This window comes from Dunckerocampus dactyliophorus, chromosome 16 (genome assembly GCF_027744805.1).
Source record: "Dunckerocampus dactyliophorus isolate RoL2022-P2 chromosome 16, RoL_Ddac_1.1, whole genome shotgun sequence".
NCBI lineage: Eukaryota > Metazoa > Chordata > Actinopteri > Syngnathiformes > Syngnathidae > Dunckerocampus > Dunckerocampus dactyliophorus.
The window spans coordinates 15,417,158-15,432,499 of NC_072834.1; the positions used below are offsets into that span (position 1 = coordinate 15,417,158).

Here is a 15,342-nt window from a genome sequence, read left to right on the forward strand (position 1 = left end):
AGTTTTACAGGTATAGTTGTACATGCATTTCTAAATGCACATAAATGATAAATGAAAGATATAAATGAACATTTAAGGTTACTTTTACCTTCATTGAAGGCGTGGCTGTTCCCAAAGACACAACGTGGCAGTGAGATCAACACTTTTCTGATTTGTCATGAGTTATTTCTTGAATGAAGTAGTGTTTCTTCTTTGTAAAATGGTGGCACTTGCAACTTTCTTTGGCTCCATTTCGGATTATTGCGGTGAGAAACACTGTTGAATTCAGGAAATAACTCAGGAAATGGCAAAACAGGGAGGTGGTGATGAAGAGGAAGGTGTTGATCTTTTCTGATCTTTGGGAACATTCACGTCAGAAATCACATCTTCAATGAAGGTAAAAGTAACCTGAAATGTAATTTTTGGCTTTCTGAAATGGATTCATTGTATTTACATTATTTCTTATGGGAAAATGTATTCAGTTAGCGTCCGTTTTGGTTAGAGCTTGACCTTCTGTAACGTATTAATGACGCTAACCAAGGTTCCACTGCATGCTAACCAGCTCATTGGAAGAAGTCACCTACCGGAGTTTGGGATGCTCCTCGCCAAAGTCTCTGCTCTTCCTGGTGGTCCAGTCTCTCACCTGCAGCACCTTGACAACAACCTCATCACCCTGCCAACGACCCTGCCAGCACTGAGAGGACACGCAGACGCTTCAGAACAACACGACTAAGAACAGCGCTCACAGTAGCACAAACCTCTCCTGAGTGGTTTTCGTTGATCTTTGCCAACAGTGAAAGTTGCTTGTAATCAATCCCGGCCTGTTTGTTGAGAGTGCCGTTGCCTGGAAGCGGAAAATAACAATTTGAGTCAACATAATCTCAATCTCATGATTGAGGTTTTTTCACCCACGAGGTCGCGTCCGCATGGTGCCCTTCCAGAAGGTCTCCTTATAAGGCACTTTGGTCAGACTCTGGCCCATTTTCTCTGCCCTTTCTGAACAAAGAATAATAACAGAAGTGGCAAATTTCTTCTCGGGACATTTCGTGACTTCCTCAATGATGTCTCACCTTGAAGCAGCTGCCTCAAGTGAGGCTTGGCCTTGTCAAGAGGTGTCTGGCCGTACCTGTTGCACACGCACACCTGAGCACCGCTGGCCAGCAGGTCCTAAGCAAATACCAATACTCTTCAAAATAAACCTCCTCAGACCATCTGCAAGGCTTCAACTTTAGAGCAGGAAAAGATCTCCCATGCAGGAAGGTAAAGCAGGTCAGGTTTCATTGAATTGACGTCAATTTAAGGCAACTCAAATGTAAGCAAACCCTTCACCACCAGTAAATTACCTGAAGAGATGTTCTATTTACATTTCTTTCAAATGGGCATCGATCTGCATTGGATAGATACCCTCTATTTGCAGGGGTTGCAGTTTGCTATATAATCATGCTATACATCTTATGCTTTATTATCATGTATTTATAAATTATTACCAACTAAGGGGGGAGGAAATGTGTTTTCTGGGAAAAACGCCCTATTTTCAGAGAGAAAAAGCATTGGACCTAATTGGACCAAAAATCTGCAAATTTGCAGGGACATAAATGCTGAATCATGACTATGAGGGGATCCACTGTATTCTTATTAATAAACATTTTCAATATGACTGATTGTTATTGTACTTGACTGTATTGTAAATAATTTGTTATTCCCACGTCAAAGCGCTTTTTGGATTAAGGAAGATGGAGTCACAGATGTCATTTATGTTGTTATTAATGTAATATTTTAATGACGCCCTTATTTTGTTTACACAGTTGACAATGTGACAAAGAGCGCGCTTATTTTGAAGGCCGGAATGTGTTGTGTGTGTTGAGAATGGCAATTGACGGTTGACATGCGCTGGGTGCAAGAATAAACGTGCCTCTCGTCTTTTTTCACTCAGAACCTGTACGTCGTCAGTGGCCATTGTAAAATGGTCCTTACATTAAAGCAGTATAACACAACACAGTGAAAATATACTCATCCAATACACTCATCCAGCCTGATTCGCGCACGCACACACGCGCGCACACACAGCTGTACTAGCTAAACTAAGCGAACCCCGCTCTAGCTTCCATTCACACTCTGTAACGGAGGAGTTTACAAAGTTTTCAGCGCCGTTTCGACGTGTTTAGTAGTGCTTGTACGGTCCCTACTATAAACAACTAGAGCGGCACTTCCCGTGCGAGCTCCCTACACCATGACGCAGCAGTCCGGGCACAGTGAGAGGGAACTACCACTGTTGCTACGGAGCCGAATATCCAATGTCCAACGTGAAACTGACTTCACCACGGACATGTCTGCATGGTGGTGATGCAGAGTGGCAACCAGCTTTGAGGCGCATTGCTGCACCTACCATGTTGGAGTGTGGCTCACAGTTAGGAACGTGATACGGCCACCGGATCGGCCCGATTTCGTGGCGGAAGCCGCTATTATCCGATCTTCACAAATTCAGCTGATCGGCAGCCGATCCCGATCCTGAAGATCGCATCGGGACATCCCGAGTACGCAATGTATCTTTGACATTAACCGAAACAAATGCTAACTGGGGCGTAGGCTAACCGAGGTTCCACTGTGTTATGAGATATGACACTAACTTGCCTTGTGATGTTTTGTACAGATAGTTGAGCATATATTGACCTATATTGAATTAGTTTCAGCATTTGTAATGTACAAAATATATCAAAGTGTCCCCCCCCCATCCTTTTATTTTTATGTACGTGACCTCTGCTGTAAAAAGCTTTACGCAAAGAAGAAGCCCACGCTGATGAAAAAAGAAGAAAAGACGTCTCTCCAGCAGAGGGCGTTGTCAAGCTGCGTGAGTGTGGGGGTGTTAGTACCTCTGCCACTTGGTCTTGGCCCCAGAAGCAGGCGTAATGCAGCGGCGTGTTCCCGTGTTCATTGACAGTGTTGGGATCCGCCTTGCACTGGATCAGCTGCATAAAGTTATGTGAGGTGACGTCACTACGCACGTGTGTCACTGTGGCGTTCTTATGCGGGCGTACCTTGGCCACGATGTCTCTGTGGCCGTGACTGGCCGCCAGGTGCAGAGGCGTGTCGTCGCCGCGGTTCATCACGTTAATGCGAGCGCCCCTCATGATCAGCATGTCCACCACGCCACCGCGCCCCTCCCTGCAGGCCCAGTGCAGCGGGCTGAAGCCGTGGTCGTCACTGGGGGGGACGCCGCAATGGACAGAAAAAGCAACAGGAGTTGTTTTGGCAGCTTCCAACAGAGGGCGCCAGACTTAACAATGGCAGTTTGCTGACTAAACGGGTCGCTGTGGAGCTGAAACCCGTTCGAAATAAAAGTAAATGGAGTGAGGTTCCAGAGACTAGTGAGGTTAGCATTGCATGGCTATTTTCTGCCTGCTGATGTTGCATTTGAGACTGATGGGAAGTAGAAAATATCCCACTAGGAGCTTATAAAGCCAGACTTTAAAGTTGTCCGGGCCAAATGGAAACAAAAAACATGGCTAACGAGCACAATGAAGCTAGTATTTGTTTTGTGTGCGAAGAAACAACAAAGCGAATCGTTTTTGCAAAGATGATGGCTGACACTTGTAATGAAAATGCTTTTAAAGACATGCTAGCATACGTGTAATATTCATAAGTTTTATAATCATTAGACAAATGCTCAGTGACTTTGGGAAAATTTTCCCCCTCCCCTTCAGAGACGTTTTGCTTGACGACGGCCATGTTTTTCAATCTTGCTCAAATATTCCACATGTGTGCTTGTCAGGCCCATAAAGGTGTGTAACAAATTTCCTGGGGTTTTTTCACATGACTGTACATCAGGGGTGTCCAAAGTGCGGCCCTGGGGCCAATGTCAGCCTGCTGTTGTTTTTTTATTGGCCCGTGACACATTCTAAAAAAAAGAAATAACAGCAAAAATGGAAAAATCAATAACTTTTACAAGAATAAAGTCCAAATATTAATACAAAAATGTTGTAATCTAACAAAAAAGAAGCTGTAATTTTACGAGTATCATAATATCAGGAAAAATAATTTACAATTTTTCATTTTAGTGGCATAAAGTTGAAATATTAAAGAATGCTTTAAAAAAAAAGTCATCATATTATGAGCAACAAACAAAAGTTGTAATTTGTGTAAAATTAGGTTGGGGAAAAAGTTATAATATTATGGGAATAAAGTCATAATTATGAGAAGAAAATGTATCACAAGAAAGTTAAAATATTTGTGAAAAAAAACCCACAATAAAAATGGAAAAAAACTGTCATTTTATCAGAATAAAGTCAAATGCTAAGAAAAAAAAAACATTCTAATGAGAAAAAAAGGTTTTACAAGAACAAACTCTGAATATTATGAGAAAAAGTAACATCATTTTAGTAGCCTAAAGTAGAAATAGTTAAGAAAAAAAAAACATTTTTTTTAATGTTGTAATATCTTGAGAAACAAACAAAACAAACAATGAAGTTGTAATTTTTGGGAAATTAGGTTGGGGGGAAAAAAGTCCTAATATTACAGGAATAAAATCAAAATATTATGGGAATAAAGTCATAATTACAAGAAGAAAATGTACTCAAAGAAAGCTGAAATATTTTGAAAATGCAACAAAAAAACCCAGCAAAAAGCGAAGTTCACACTAATGATATGCTTTTTCACCTACGTATATCACAAACTGAGATAGCTTTTTTCTTGAAGTATAAATAACGTCTTCGTAGGGGTGCCGATACCAATCATCCAGGAGGAAAATCGTCTGATACCAATATCCATTACATGGATTAAGTATACATTTTTCAATGTATTTATGATGAGTGCTATTGAAGAGAGGTGCTGTACAATATTAGCAATGAATATAGTTTGTCACGTGGTCTTTTAGTGAGGGGTCACACACTACTGCCAACTTTGGAGTGACATTCTTTTCCACGTCAAAGGTCAACATTTTCCAACTTCCTGTTTTTCTGGAATGTAAAAAAAAAAAATGTGTTTTTTCTCAGCACTCTTGACTGACGTTCCTCCATGACAGCTTGGCGGGAAGACCCTGCCTGCCGCCTGACTCGCTGTGCTAATCTTTATGTAGACAAAAGTGCACGCTTCCTTGCACTGCCGGTGGTCTTGAGCCTCCGGACGCCTGCTCCAGTGATAAAACGCCTGCTGACACATGCAGGCAAACCATCACCTTCAGCCTCCTCCGCCCTGACCTCGGCCAGCTGCCAGGGCGTGGGCGGGACCGTGTGGTGGCGGGGTCATCTCCACTCCTTACTAAGTTTCTAAACTGGATTCAATGCTTGAGCACTGGTCTCCATTGTCACTATATTTAGCAAGTGTTCAGGCCCATCGAGTTTTTCAAAAAAAGCGGCTACAGCGACAGAGAGGAGACTTTTGGCGACTCTAACATGAAAGCATGTATTGCTCTTCTCGGGGCTCCTCCCCCATCTAAAAGCACTCACAGGCGGCTGTGTCTTGATTAATAATAATAATAATAATAATGATAATGGATTAAATTTTATATGATGCTTTTCAAGGCACCCAAAGCGCTTCACATGAAGTGAAGCCATTATTCATTCACTCTTCAGTCACACACTGGTTGTGGTAATCTAGTAGTACTGATGGAAACGTGGATGCCAATTCACACCAAGGGCCCCTCCGACCACCACCAAGCATTCATTCACATTCATACACCAGTGTGGGCAGCACCGGACGCAAGGTGGGTGAAGTGTTTGCCCAGGGACACGACGACGCTGACCGGGTGGAGGGAGCGAGGCTCGAACCGCCAACCTTCCGGTTTCTGGACGACCTGCTCCTGCTCCTCCTGAGCCATTGCCATGTGATTGTGACATTAAAAAAAAAAAAACAACAACAAAAAGAAGTGACAGATAAAAGTTATTTTGTATTATTAACATTTTGTTTTGCTTTTTATGTGTTTGAATCATGTTTTGCTAAGGCGTCATGCCAATTATGCACTATGCCAATTAACTGACTATCACATCATAAAGTATCCCCCCACCTCAGTGTTTCTCAAATAGTGGGGTGGGCCCCCTTGGGGGGTACCTGTCAGGGAGGCGTGAGAGCCAGGGAGTACTTTCAACACCAGCGCAGACCTGCCAACATGTTTGAATCTGTTGTACTCAGCATGCAGTTCTACTCTTGAATACGCTTGCATGCTTCACTGCTCTCCATTTTGTTGCATTTCGCTGGTTTCAGGTTCGAGTTCGGTCCGTACAGTACAGATAAGTAAATAGATCAGTTTTTTCTCAATAGTTTTTTTTTCGCAAAAACAGTTCTGTCCCCCAGTGGGGGCATGCCAGAAACCAATTGACAACTACTGCCCGACCCGCAACCCACCACCTCCACAAATTGGTCGCAATCCTGTGGAAACACCACACCTTTTATTTTGATAAATAACTATGACCAATTAAATGTAAACGTATATCCATTTTGCTAATAATCTGCATTCTTTTATTTACAAATTATAAGACGTCTGGATCAAAGTTGCGTCCATGAAGAGACGAAGTACGTCCATAAAGAGACGAAGTACGTTAACAAGCTCTCTAGTGGGGATGTAAGTACAATTCAATCAATATACTTCAAATATGGTCTTGTCACTTCCAGGCAGCCCTTGTGTTGTGCCTGGGGAGAAGTTCAATGTTCTGTTGTTTTGGATTAAAGTTAAAAAGGAACCAGACATTGTTCTTGGCCATTCCCATCCAATTATTTGTGTCAGACTAGGTTTGGGGTGCTGAGCGCTACCAAAACAAGACATATAGGTACATGTATTCGTAGTCGCATTTTCCCGTATGGAACATTTGGTACAGACAAAGTTCCCACACAGTGCAGACGAATCCACCGCAGTCCAGTCTTTGGCTAACGGGAGTCATGGCTAGCGATAGTGCCAAGGAGTAGAAAGAGCTTGAAAAGCATTTGGAACACTTGGCGGTGAAATACGGCCAAAGAAAAGCAGATAAGAAGAAAGCAGTGTGCTGACATTGTTCAGTAGAGATGGGGAACGGGAATACAAGCTGGAACACTTCAACCAATCAGAAAATTCACTCCAAATTAGGGCTGGGAATCTCAGGGAACCTCACGATATGATGCGATACGCGATACATGCCTCACGATCACGATATGGCGAGGATCTATTGAACCATGTATGATCAGCCCCTCGTGTGAGGAGCACCTCCTGGATGACAGGCAAGACAGTGACCGAAGGAGGAACTATGAAAGAAGTTTATAGCAGCTATATTTAAATAATAATAAACAGCACATCGAGGAGCCACCGTAATGTTAAATAGCATGGTAGTTTTCTCTGTTTGATATTTTACACACACACACACATATCTATATACAGTGTATATATATATAGTTATATATATAGATAGTTAAAAAAAACTACATCTCAGCTTTGTGATGCTTCGCTCTTTGCTCTTTTTTTACCCATTTTTGCTGTTGTCGTATTTTTGGAATTTTCCCATAATATTTTTGGCTTTATTCTTATAACATTAGAACTTTTTCCGCAACCAAATTTTCCAAAAAATACAACTTTATTCGTTGTTTCGTTTGTTTCCCATAATGCAACTTTAAAAACATAACGTCTTCTTTTTTCTTTAATATTTCAGCTTTGCGCTACTAAAATGTTATTTTTCCTCATAAAATTACGACGCTAACTGCATTCTCGTAAAATTACTACTTTCTTCTGTTAGATGACAACTTTTTTCTCTTAATATTTTGTCTTTATTCTAGTACCTAAGTTCCCAAAGTAGAGGTGTCTGGATGAGAGCGTGGAGATTACCCCGAAAATGAGGCTTTATCTCTGGTTGTATGTATTTTTGTACTTTGGATGCTGCTTTATCATGTTTATCATGTTTGTTAAGCTTTCCTTTTCAGTTTGGTATCAAATTAATACGCAGACTTAAATCGTAGCGATTGCAAGTGGACAAAAGTGAAGCTCAAGTTCAACCCATTCAACCCAGCCCATTCGAAGGGACCGCAAATGGTGCCCACACTTCGGACACCCCTGGTTTGCTACATCGGTATTTTGTTATATGCCCACTAAAAATAAAATAATCATGCATTGGTCTGCATTGTTGGATCGTAAGGAGGTTCTACATAAGTAGAGCTTCAAAATGCAAAAATAAGAAATGGGAGTGACACAAAAGCATAATGAAGTAATTTATTGCAAACAAGCATAAGTGAAATAGGATGTTTATCAGCTGATCAAGCGTTTAAGACCATAGCTAAAAAACAAACAAACCTGAAAGCCCCCTAAAATAGAAATAAAATGTTCAAAAAAGGACTCAGAAATAGGTAGCTGCGCCATTCTTGTTAATTACATGAAAAATTGGTGTTTCCAGGAGGCTGTCATGATCCGCGTGACAATTTACTTTCCACCTTAGTTACGGTTATCAGGCTTTTATTTTGTATAACTTCCTGTTTTGTTCTGTTCTGTTTTCTGCTGACTTTACTTTTGTGTTCATGTGCACCTGCAGTTCATGTGCACCGAGTTCCCCCTATTTAGTTCAGCTGGTATCTTCTCTGGTTTGTTAGAGCACAGTTTTTGCCATGTGCGTTCTGCTAGTTTGTGTTTTTTGCTCTGCTTATTATAATTAAAAGACTTTTACCTGCACTTGGATCCTGCCTCGGCATCCCGGGGTCACGGTTTGAACCAGAACGTGACGAGGCTAGTGGGAATGTTGCTCCAGGTGGTGAAGATGGCTTCATGAAGGGCATCCACTGTCTGGAGCTGATGTCCATTCGGGGAACACACAGGATGGTCCAAAAGAGTGAGGTTTTTCCTCTGGAAGAAGTCCTTTAACAGGTGTACATTGTGAACTGCAGCACTGTCTTGTTGGAGAAGTCAGTCATTACCACACAGACGAGGGCCTTCAGTCATGAGGAATGCCCCCTGCAGCATCTCCACATAGCCAGCTGCCGTTTAACGCCCCTGCACAACCTGAAGCTCCATTGTTCCATTGACAGAGAAAGCACCCCAGATCATGACGGGGGATCAGGTGGGATCTCCTTGTCATGCCAGTAACGTTGGAAGCCATCAGGAGCTTCACAAGGTTCATTTTTTTCTCATCAGAGAATAACATTTTCTTCCACATTTGAATGCCCCATGTTTGGTGCGCTCGTGCAAATTCCAAACGGCCAATTTTGTGGCACTGAAAAAGACGAGGCCTTTAAAGACATTTTTTGTTCTTAAAAGCCTTCTCTGGCAGATGCCGTCTGATGGTTATTAGACGGCACTCGACACCAGTAACAACCTTCATTTGGGCCAAGGATGGTCTTGTGTCTTGATGGACCCTCCGGTGCAGGGATGGTGACATTTTCTTGGGTCTGACACTTTTTTGTTCCAAAAGCCCTCAGGATCTTTGAAGAAGTGTCAAATGACTGTCTTCCTGCGTCCAACCTCAGCAGCAATGGCGCGCTGCGAGAGGCCTTGCTTATGCAGCTCAACAATCCGACCTCGTTCAAAGGGAGAAAGCTTTTTTGCCTTTGCCATCAAGAGATCATGACAGTGTGACTCATGTGACAGAAAATCACATTCAATCCACATTTTTACCAAGATTTGGGCTTTTAAAGGCTGTGGTGTAAAACTTTTCAGCAGCTGATGAACAGCCTGTTTAACTTGAATGCTTGTTTGTAATAAATTGCTTACACAAAATATTTATTGTCTCACTCCCATGTCTTTTTTTTATATTATGAAGCTCTACTTAAAACCTCCTTAAGATCCAACAGTGCAAAATGTACATTCTTACAATTTTTCAACTGGTCTTAATATTTTGATCAGGAGTGTATATTAGTCATATTTTTTTAAATGATCTTTAATTTGAGAATTGTTTTTATCGGAGAACAAGCAGGTTATCATCTTCTTTTCTCTGTTTTATGCATCTCTACATGACAGTATGTTCCATTTCTACGAGTTCTTTTTGTTTTTTCACCGCTCCAGTTTAACAGAAACGCCGGTGGGCTGAAAAAGGTTGTTGGAGGGGACCGACACTGACGTGACGTCACACTCTCTGTGGAATCCAGCAACCCTGTGTGCTATAAAAAGAATCAGGGGGTCCAAATATTTCCAAGCTGCTCATCATGACTGCATGCCTTTGCTGCTAAGTCCTTGAAGCTGTGATTGAACAGCCTGGAAGGCCAACATAGGTGTTCCTCCTTAACAATAACGACTAGCGTCTCAAAGGCCAGGATGGAGCTGCACAGAGGAAATGGCCTCGGGTGTTAGTGCGCTTGGCTGTCAACACGCTGCTCATATATGGCCTGCTTGGCCCGGCAGTGAGATCATGTTGGCCTGTGACGTCCTCAAGCTTCCTTTCTGGGAATGCCGGCCAAAATGCACTTTTCCCCGTCATTGTTTTTTTCCACGGGTTTGCCTGCACTGAATGTGAAATGATGTCCAAATCGCTCTGATTTCTCTCATTTTAGGTAGATGACATCATAATTTAAAAAAGAAAACGATGGAATGGAAAACTAGAGTTGCTCAGCATGCACAATGTGGAAACTATTTGACCGCATCTGATGGAACACGGAACACTTAGATTCTTCTTCTTTGCAGGCTATTTGTGTCTACTCACCCCAAATTGAGGTCATTTTCTGTGTTGTCCAACCACAAGCGCACAGCCACAGAATTCCCTTCCCGACACTGTGTGAAGATATCATCCATGTTTACACTGGAATGCTCCTTTCAAGCCCTTTGGCCTCTGGGACATGTAGCCTGGAATGTATAGAAACTCTTTCAACAAGTCCAATTCATATCAAATGTATGTACAAGCTATTTTTGTCCATTGTGTCATCGGTGGGACTGGCACAACTTTATTCGGAATTTAAAGCAGAGACACCACATAGCTGATTGACCTAAATCATAAAAACCGCATGGCTTTGTAGGAAAAGTAAAAAAGTAGGAAATAAAAGGTTTTAGTGAGACTCATTTGGGATATAAGCTATAGCTCTATGGTAGGCTTGGTGTTTGAAATCTGACGTTGACAAAGTGAGGCAAAACAAAACACTGAAAAGGAAGTTATACATAAGGGGAACAAAAACGACTTACCGGCGGCGAAACGATAGCTCTATCGTCCTCTTTCGTTCCTCCCACAAGACCTTTAAAAAAAGTCTTGGCTCTCCAAACTGGAAGCGCGGTGGTCGTCAGTGGGGAAGCCTCGCCCATTGTATTGTGGAGGCACAGCGGTGTACGGACGCCCTCTAGTGTACGAAGCACAGCAGTGCAACTTCCCGGCTGCTGGGCACCATATTACGTCACTACAAATTCGGCAACAGCAAACAAGGTTGTTTTTTAATGAAAAAAACAACAACAAAACAGCAAAATTTCAGATGAATTTATTCTTATTATTGGGTTATTTGTAACACACACTTAAACTGCAATTAATTATATTAATAATACTACTAATTAATACTGTAATTAAAGTTTGTATGTTAATAATAGCTGCAGTTAATTTACTCATAAATATTATTTGCATATTCAAACTCATCTCTCCTTATTTGGCACTGATACATTGTTTCACACTGTGCCTGCTCATTTCCTCATTTTATCTTCATCCTGGTGATCCTCTCCTCATCAGCATTTCCCCCCCACCACCTTTCCCAATAGTCACGCCTCCTCTTTGCGGTCCTGCTCCTCGTGGTCATGCCCCTATTGTCTCAATGGTCACACTGTTGCTCTCCTAGGCCTCTTCCTCATCACGGCCACTCTCCTCCTTGCCCTTTTTCTCCTCCTGATCGTCATCCAGCACCTCCTCATTGCTCTGTACCTCCTCCCCCTCATGATGACTGAGCGCCTTCCGTTCAGTCTCCTCCCGCTCCTCCATCTTTCCAGCCAGCGCCTCCTTGATGCTTCGTTCCACTCGTGGCCCAGTCTCACCTGCCCTACCTGGAGGACGTTGTGCTCCTCCCCGTGGTCACCCATGGCCTTTTTGATGCTTTTCTCCTCCTGCTCCTCAAGACTCGTCACCTCCTCTTCCTCGTCCTCCTCATTATCGCTGTCCTTTTGCTCACCTCCATTCTCCACGTCTTCCTTCTCTTCTGCTTGCTCGCTATGCTTTTCACGGTCACTGTCTTTATCCTCCTCTTCCTCCTCATTGTCGCCCTCCTGCTCCTCATTTCTCTTCTCCTCATGGTTGCTCTCCTCCTCCTCCTGCTGGCCACTCTCGTCATCATCGTCACTCTCCTCCTCCTCGTCCTTCTTATAGTCACTCCCGGTTTCCTTCTCCCCTTGGTCGCTTTGCTCCTCCTCTTCCTCATTGTCACTCTCCTCCTCTTCTTGGTCACGCTCTTTCTCCTTGTCCTTCTTTTCCTCCTCCTGGTCACTCTCCTCATCTTGATCATTATCCTTCTCCTGATCACTCTCCTCTTCATCACTCTCCACCTCCTGATCACTCTCCTCTTCATCACTCTCCACCTCCTGACCACTCTCCTCTTCATCACTCTCCTCCTCCTCCTGGCCACTCTCCTGTTCATCACTCTCCTCCGCCTTCTGGTGCCACGCCGCCTCTTGATCACGCTCCCCCTCCTCCGGATCACTCTTGTTTTCTTCTTTCTCCTCGTCATTCTCCTTCTGGTGGCAACTTTTTCCCTCCTCCTCCTCGTCACGCTCTTTTTCGTCCTCCTCATGGTCCCCCTCTTTCTCCCTGTGGTATGTCCTTTTCTCCACCTCCTTCTCCTCATAGTGTTCATCCACGCCATCCTCTTTTCCTTCCTTTTTCGTCACAAAGAAACTCATTTTCTCCTCCTCCTGGTAGCTCTTTTTCTCCTTTTCATCATGGTCCCTCTCTTCCTTCTTGTGGTAACTCACTTTCTCCTCCTCCTGGTAGCTCTTTTTCTCCTTTTCATCATGGTCCCTCTCTTCCTTCTTGTGGTAACTCACTTTCTCCTCCTCCTGGTAGCTCTTTTTCTCCTTTTCATCATGGTCCCTCTCTCCCTTCTTGTGGTAACTCACTTTCTCCTCCTCCTGGTAGCTCTTTTTCTCCTTTTCATCATGGTCCCTCTCTTCCTTCTTGTGGTAACTCACTTTCTCCTCCTCCTGGTAGCTCTTTTTCTCCTTTTCATCATGGTCCCTCTCTCCCTTCTTGTGGTAACTCACTTTCTCCTCCTCCTGGTAGCTCTTTTTCTCCTTTTCATCATGGTCCCTCACTTCCTTCTTGTGGTAACTCACTTTCTCCTCCTCCTGGTAGCTCTTTTTCTCCTTTTCATCATGGTCCCTCTCTCCCTTCTTGTGGTAACTCACTTTCTCCTCCTCCTGGTAGTTCTTTTTCTCCTTTTCATCATGGTCGCGCTCTCCCCTCTTGTGGTAACTCATTTTCTCCTCCTCCTGGTAGCTCTTTTTCTCCTTTTCATCATGGTCCTGTTCTCCCCTCTTGTGGTAACTCATTTTCTCCTCCTCCTGGTAGCTCTTTTTCTCCTTTTCATCATGGTCGCGCTCTCCCTTCTTGTGGTAACTCATTTTCTCCTCAACCTCCTGGTCACTATTTTTCTCCTCCTCAGGACCCACCTGTTTATCTTTCTCCCGCTTGTTGCCTTCGGTCACCTCCTGCTCTCGTCCTGTGAGCAGGAGGTCTGTGGAGGTCCGCTGGGCCTCCTCGGCAGAGGTGGCAGGTTGCAGGTGGTCTTCTTGTAAAGTACTTTGAGTGTTGTCTCTGGTCTCCATGGTGGTTGGCAGTACACGGTGCACCTCTCCTCACATGTCAGGTACAACTCCAGCAGTCTCAGCCAGTTGTCATGGAGACAAGTCACGTGACGTTAAGGTGGTTGGATTCGTTAAAAGTGTGGAGTGTGTTTGGAGTGTATTTGTGGCTTAATTTCACTCTCCACTTGGCATGACTGGGAGTCACGCTGTTGCTTGTGGTAACACTCCTTGGAGGCTCGCGGGCCGCTGCATTGCTTCTTCCCGATACGGCTCCTGGCAGTCAGAACCTCGCTCGGCTTCCCAAGTGCGCTTTCTTGTAGCATTCTGGGAAACTCTACATGGATATTGGACTATTTTCCACCTCTTTGAACGACAACTTTCCTCTCTGATGAGGGACGACAGCGCTCTGATGTTTGGCGATGATGACCTTATGACACGCAGGACGCTACCTTGTGGCCCGTCATGACACGTGTCTCCACATAGGGGGTGTGTTATGGGCATCACAATTAAAGCAATAATATGGAATTGGTTCGCCATCAAATAGCAACTCATCATGTGGCTGAAACGCTGTCTGTCTTTTGTTGCCATGGCGACATCTAATCACCTGCTTGGAGGACTTTCATCTTGGTGGACCAGCCGGGACACTCATGTTGTGTTAGCATGCTAGCACCTGTGCTCACGCTGTTATTGACACTCAGTGTTACCTTCAATAAAGCATAGCATTTTTGCTAATAGGTTCCTAAAAAGAGCTGAGTGCTCCTGTCATGTAGAGGATCTTTGGCTAGCATTGGTCCTTAAAAACAGCAGAGTGCCCTTATTATATAGAGGATCTTTGACTAGCGTGTTCTCCAGTAGGTCCTATGAAACAGCAGAGTGCCAAGACCTTTGGGAAAATGGAACCATGAATTCTGCTGTCTACCAAAAAATCCTGAAGGAGAATGTCCAGCCATCTTTTGGTGACCTCAAGCTGAAACCAACTTGGGTTCTGCAGCAGTACAATGGCTACGCTTACATGCAGTCAAATAACCCCATCATAACCGGAATATTAGCAATAACCCGGTTGCTCATGGCCACGTAAACACCAATAACCCTTTGGAAAAAACGGATCATATTCCGTTTTTTAAAAACCCAAATATATTACCACTCCTTTTCTAAACCGAAAATCAGGTCATGTACACACCTATCGGGATATCCCGATCAAAAGGTACACTAATTTGTGTTCAGCGCATGCTCTATTCGAAAGGAATCTTGTGTCTTCGGCAGGAACTTCCGAAACCCCACACTTTTGGAGCGGTGGTGAAAGACAGGAGCATGATGTCTTTTATTGACGGTAGAAAGTACCGCAATAGCGAAATCTATCAGAAGGTGAGCAAGTAGTTACGCGAAGCAGGGTTCGTATGAATGCATCTTCAAAAGTGTCCGGGGGGCATACAGCATGGTTATACAGCATGGATGTGGATGGCACAGCTCCGGCTCCATTTCCTATTTCTTCACGTTGTTGCCTTCCATTAATGAAGAAAGTGAGACAGAATAGTGTCAAGTACTGGTGGGGGGTCAGTACCAGCACCAAAACGCAAACAAAGGCGTTCATGAACCTCCATGCCGGTGTTGTTGTTTTTGGAAACAGGAAGAAAATTTCCCGTGCGTCGAGACGTTGTCCGTGCGGACAACGTTTTGTGTTTTTGTAAACGGGTTATGCCAAATGTTTCAGAAACCGGAATATTGAC

At 43.7% G+C, this 15,342-nt stretch overlaps 3 protein-coding genes across 4 annotated transcripts in view; 1 reads left to right on the top strand and 2 right to left on the bottom strand.

Annotated features, from left to right (window-relative positions):
* LOC129168709 (transcription regulator protein BACH1-like) overlaps positions 1-1,613 on the top strand; it is an 18,472-nt gene extending 16,859 nt beyond the window's left edge. Inside the window, exon 5 of the mRNA XM_054754283.1 lies at positions 542-1,613. The gene's annotated coding sequence lies outside the window, so the exon portion shown is untranslated. The remainder of the gene's footprint in view (positions 1-541) is intronic.
* The window catches only part of LOC129168710 (integrin-linked protein kinase-like), a 15,314-nt gene extending 3,754 nt beyond the window's left edge, over positions 1-11,560 (bottom strand). The window contains exons 1-8 of one of the 2 annotated variants that reach the window (XM_054754285.1): positions 11,027-11,560; positions 10,554-10,621; positions 3,015-3,180; positions 2,850-2,945; positions 1,050-1,146; positions 892-975; positions 738-823; positions 564-673 (exon numbers count right to left, since the gene is read on the bottom strand). In XM_054754285.1, coding sequence (XP_054610260.1) covers positions 564-673; positions 738-823; positions 892-975; positions 1,050-1,146; positions 2,850-2,945; positions 3,015-3,180; positions 10,554-10,621; positions 11,027-11,143 — 824 coding nt within the window. In that variant the 5' untranslated portion in view covers positions 11,144-11,560. Of the gene's footprint in view, positions 1-563; positions 674-737; positions 824-891; positions 976-1,049; positions 1,147-2,849; positions 2,946-3,014; positions 3,181-10,553; positions 10,694-11,026 lie in introns of both variants that reach the window. The other variant, XM_054754286.1, reaches the window with a different exon arrangement.
* Positions 11,097-13,636, bottom strand: LOC129169384 (golgin subfamily A member 6-like protein 24). Its single transcript, XM_054755761.1, has 2 exons — positions 11,989-13,636; positions 11,097-11,235 (listed from the first exon to the last, which is right to left on the bottom strand). Exons 1-2 carry the CDS (start codon positions 13,634-13,636, stop codon positions 11,228-11,230), a joined length of 1,656 nt encoding a protein of 551 aa, XP_054611736.1. The 3' UTR covers positions 11,097-11,227.
* Positions 13,637-15,342: the final 1,706 nt, after the last annotated feature.

What these genes read in the sequence shown, in the direction of transcription:
- LOC129169384 (XM_054755761.1), bottom strand. Translation starts at nt 13,636, where the DNA reads ATGGAGACCAGAGACAACACTCAAAGTACTTTACAAGAAGACCACCTG.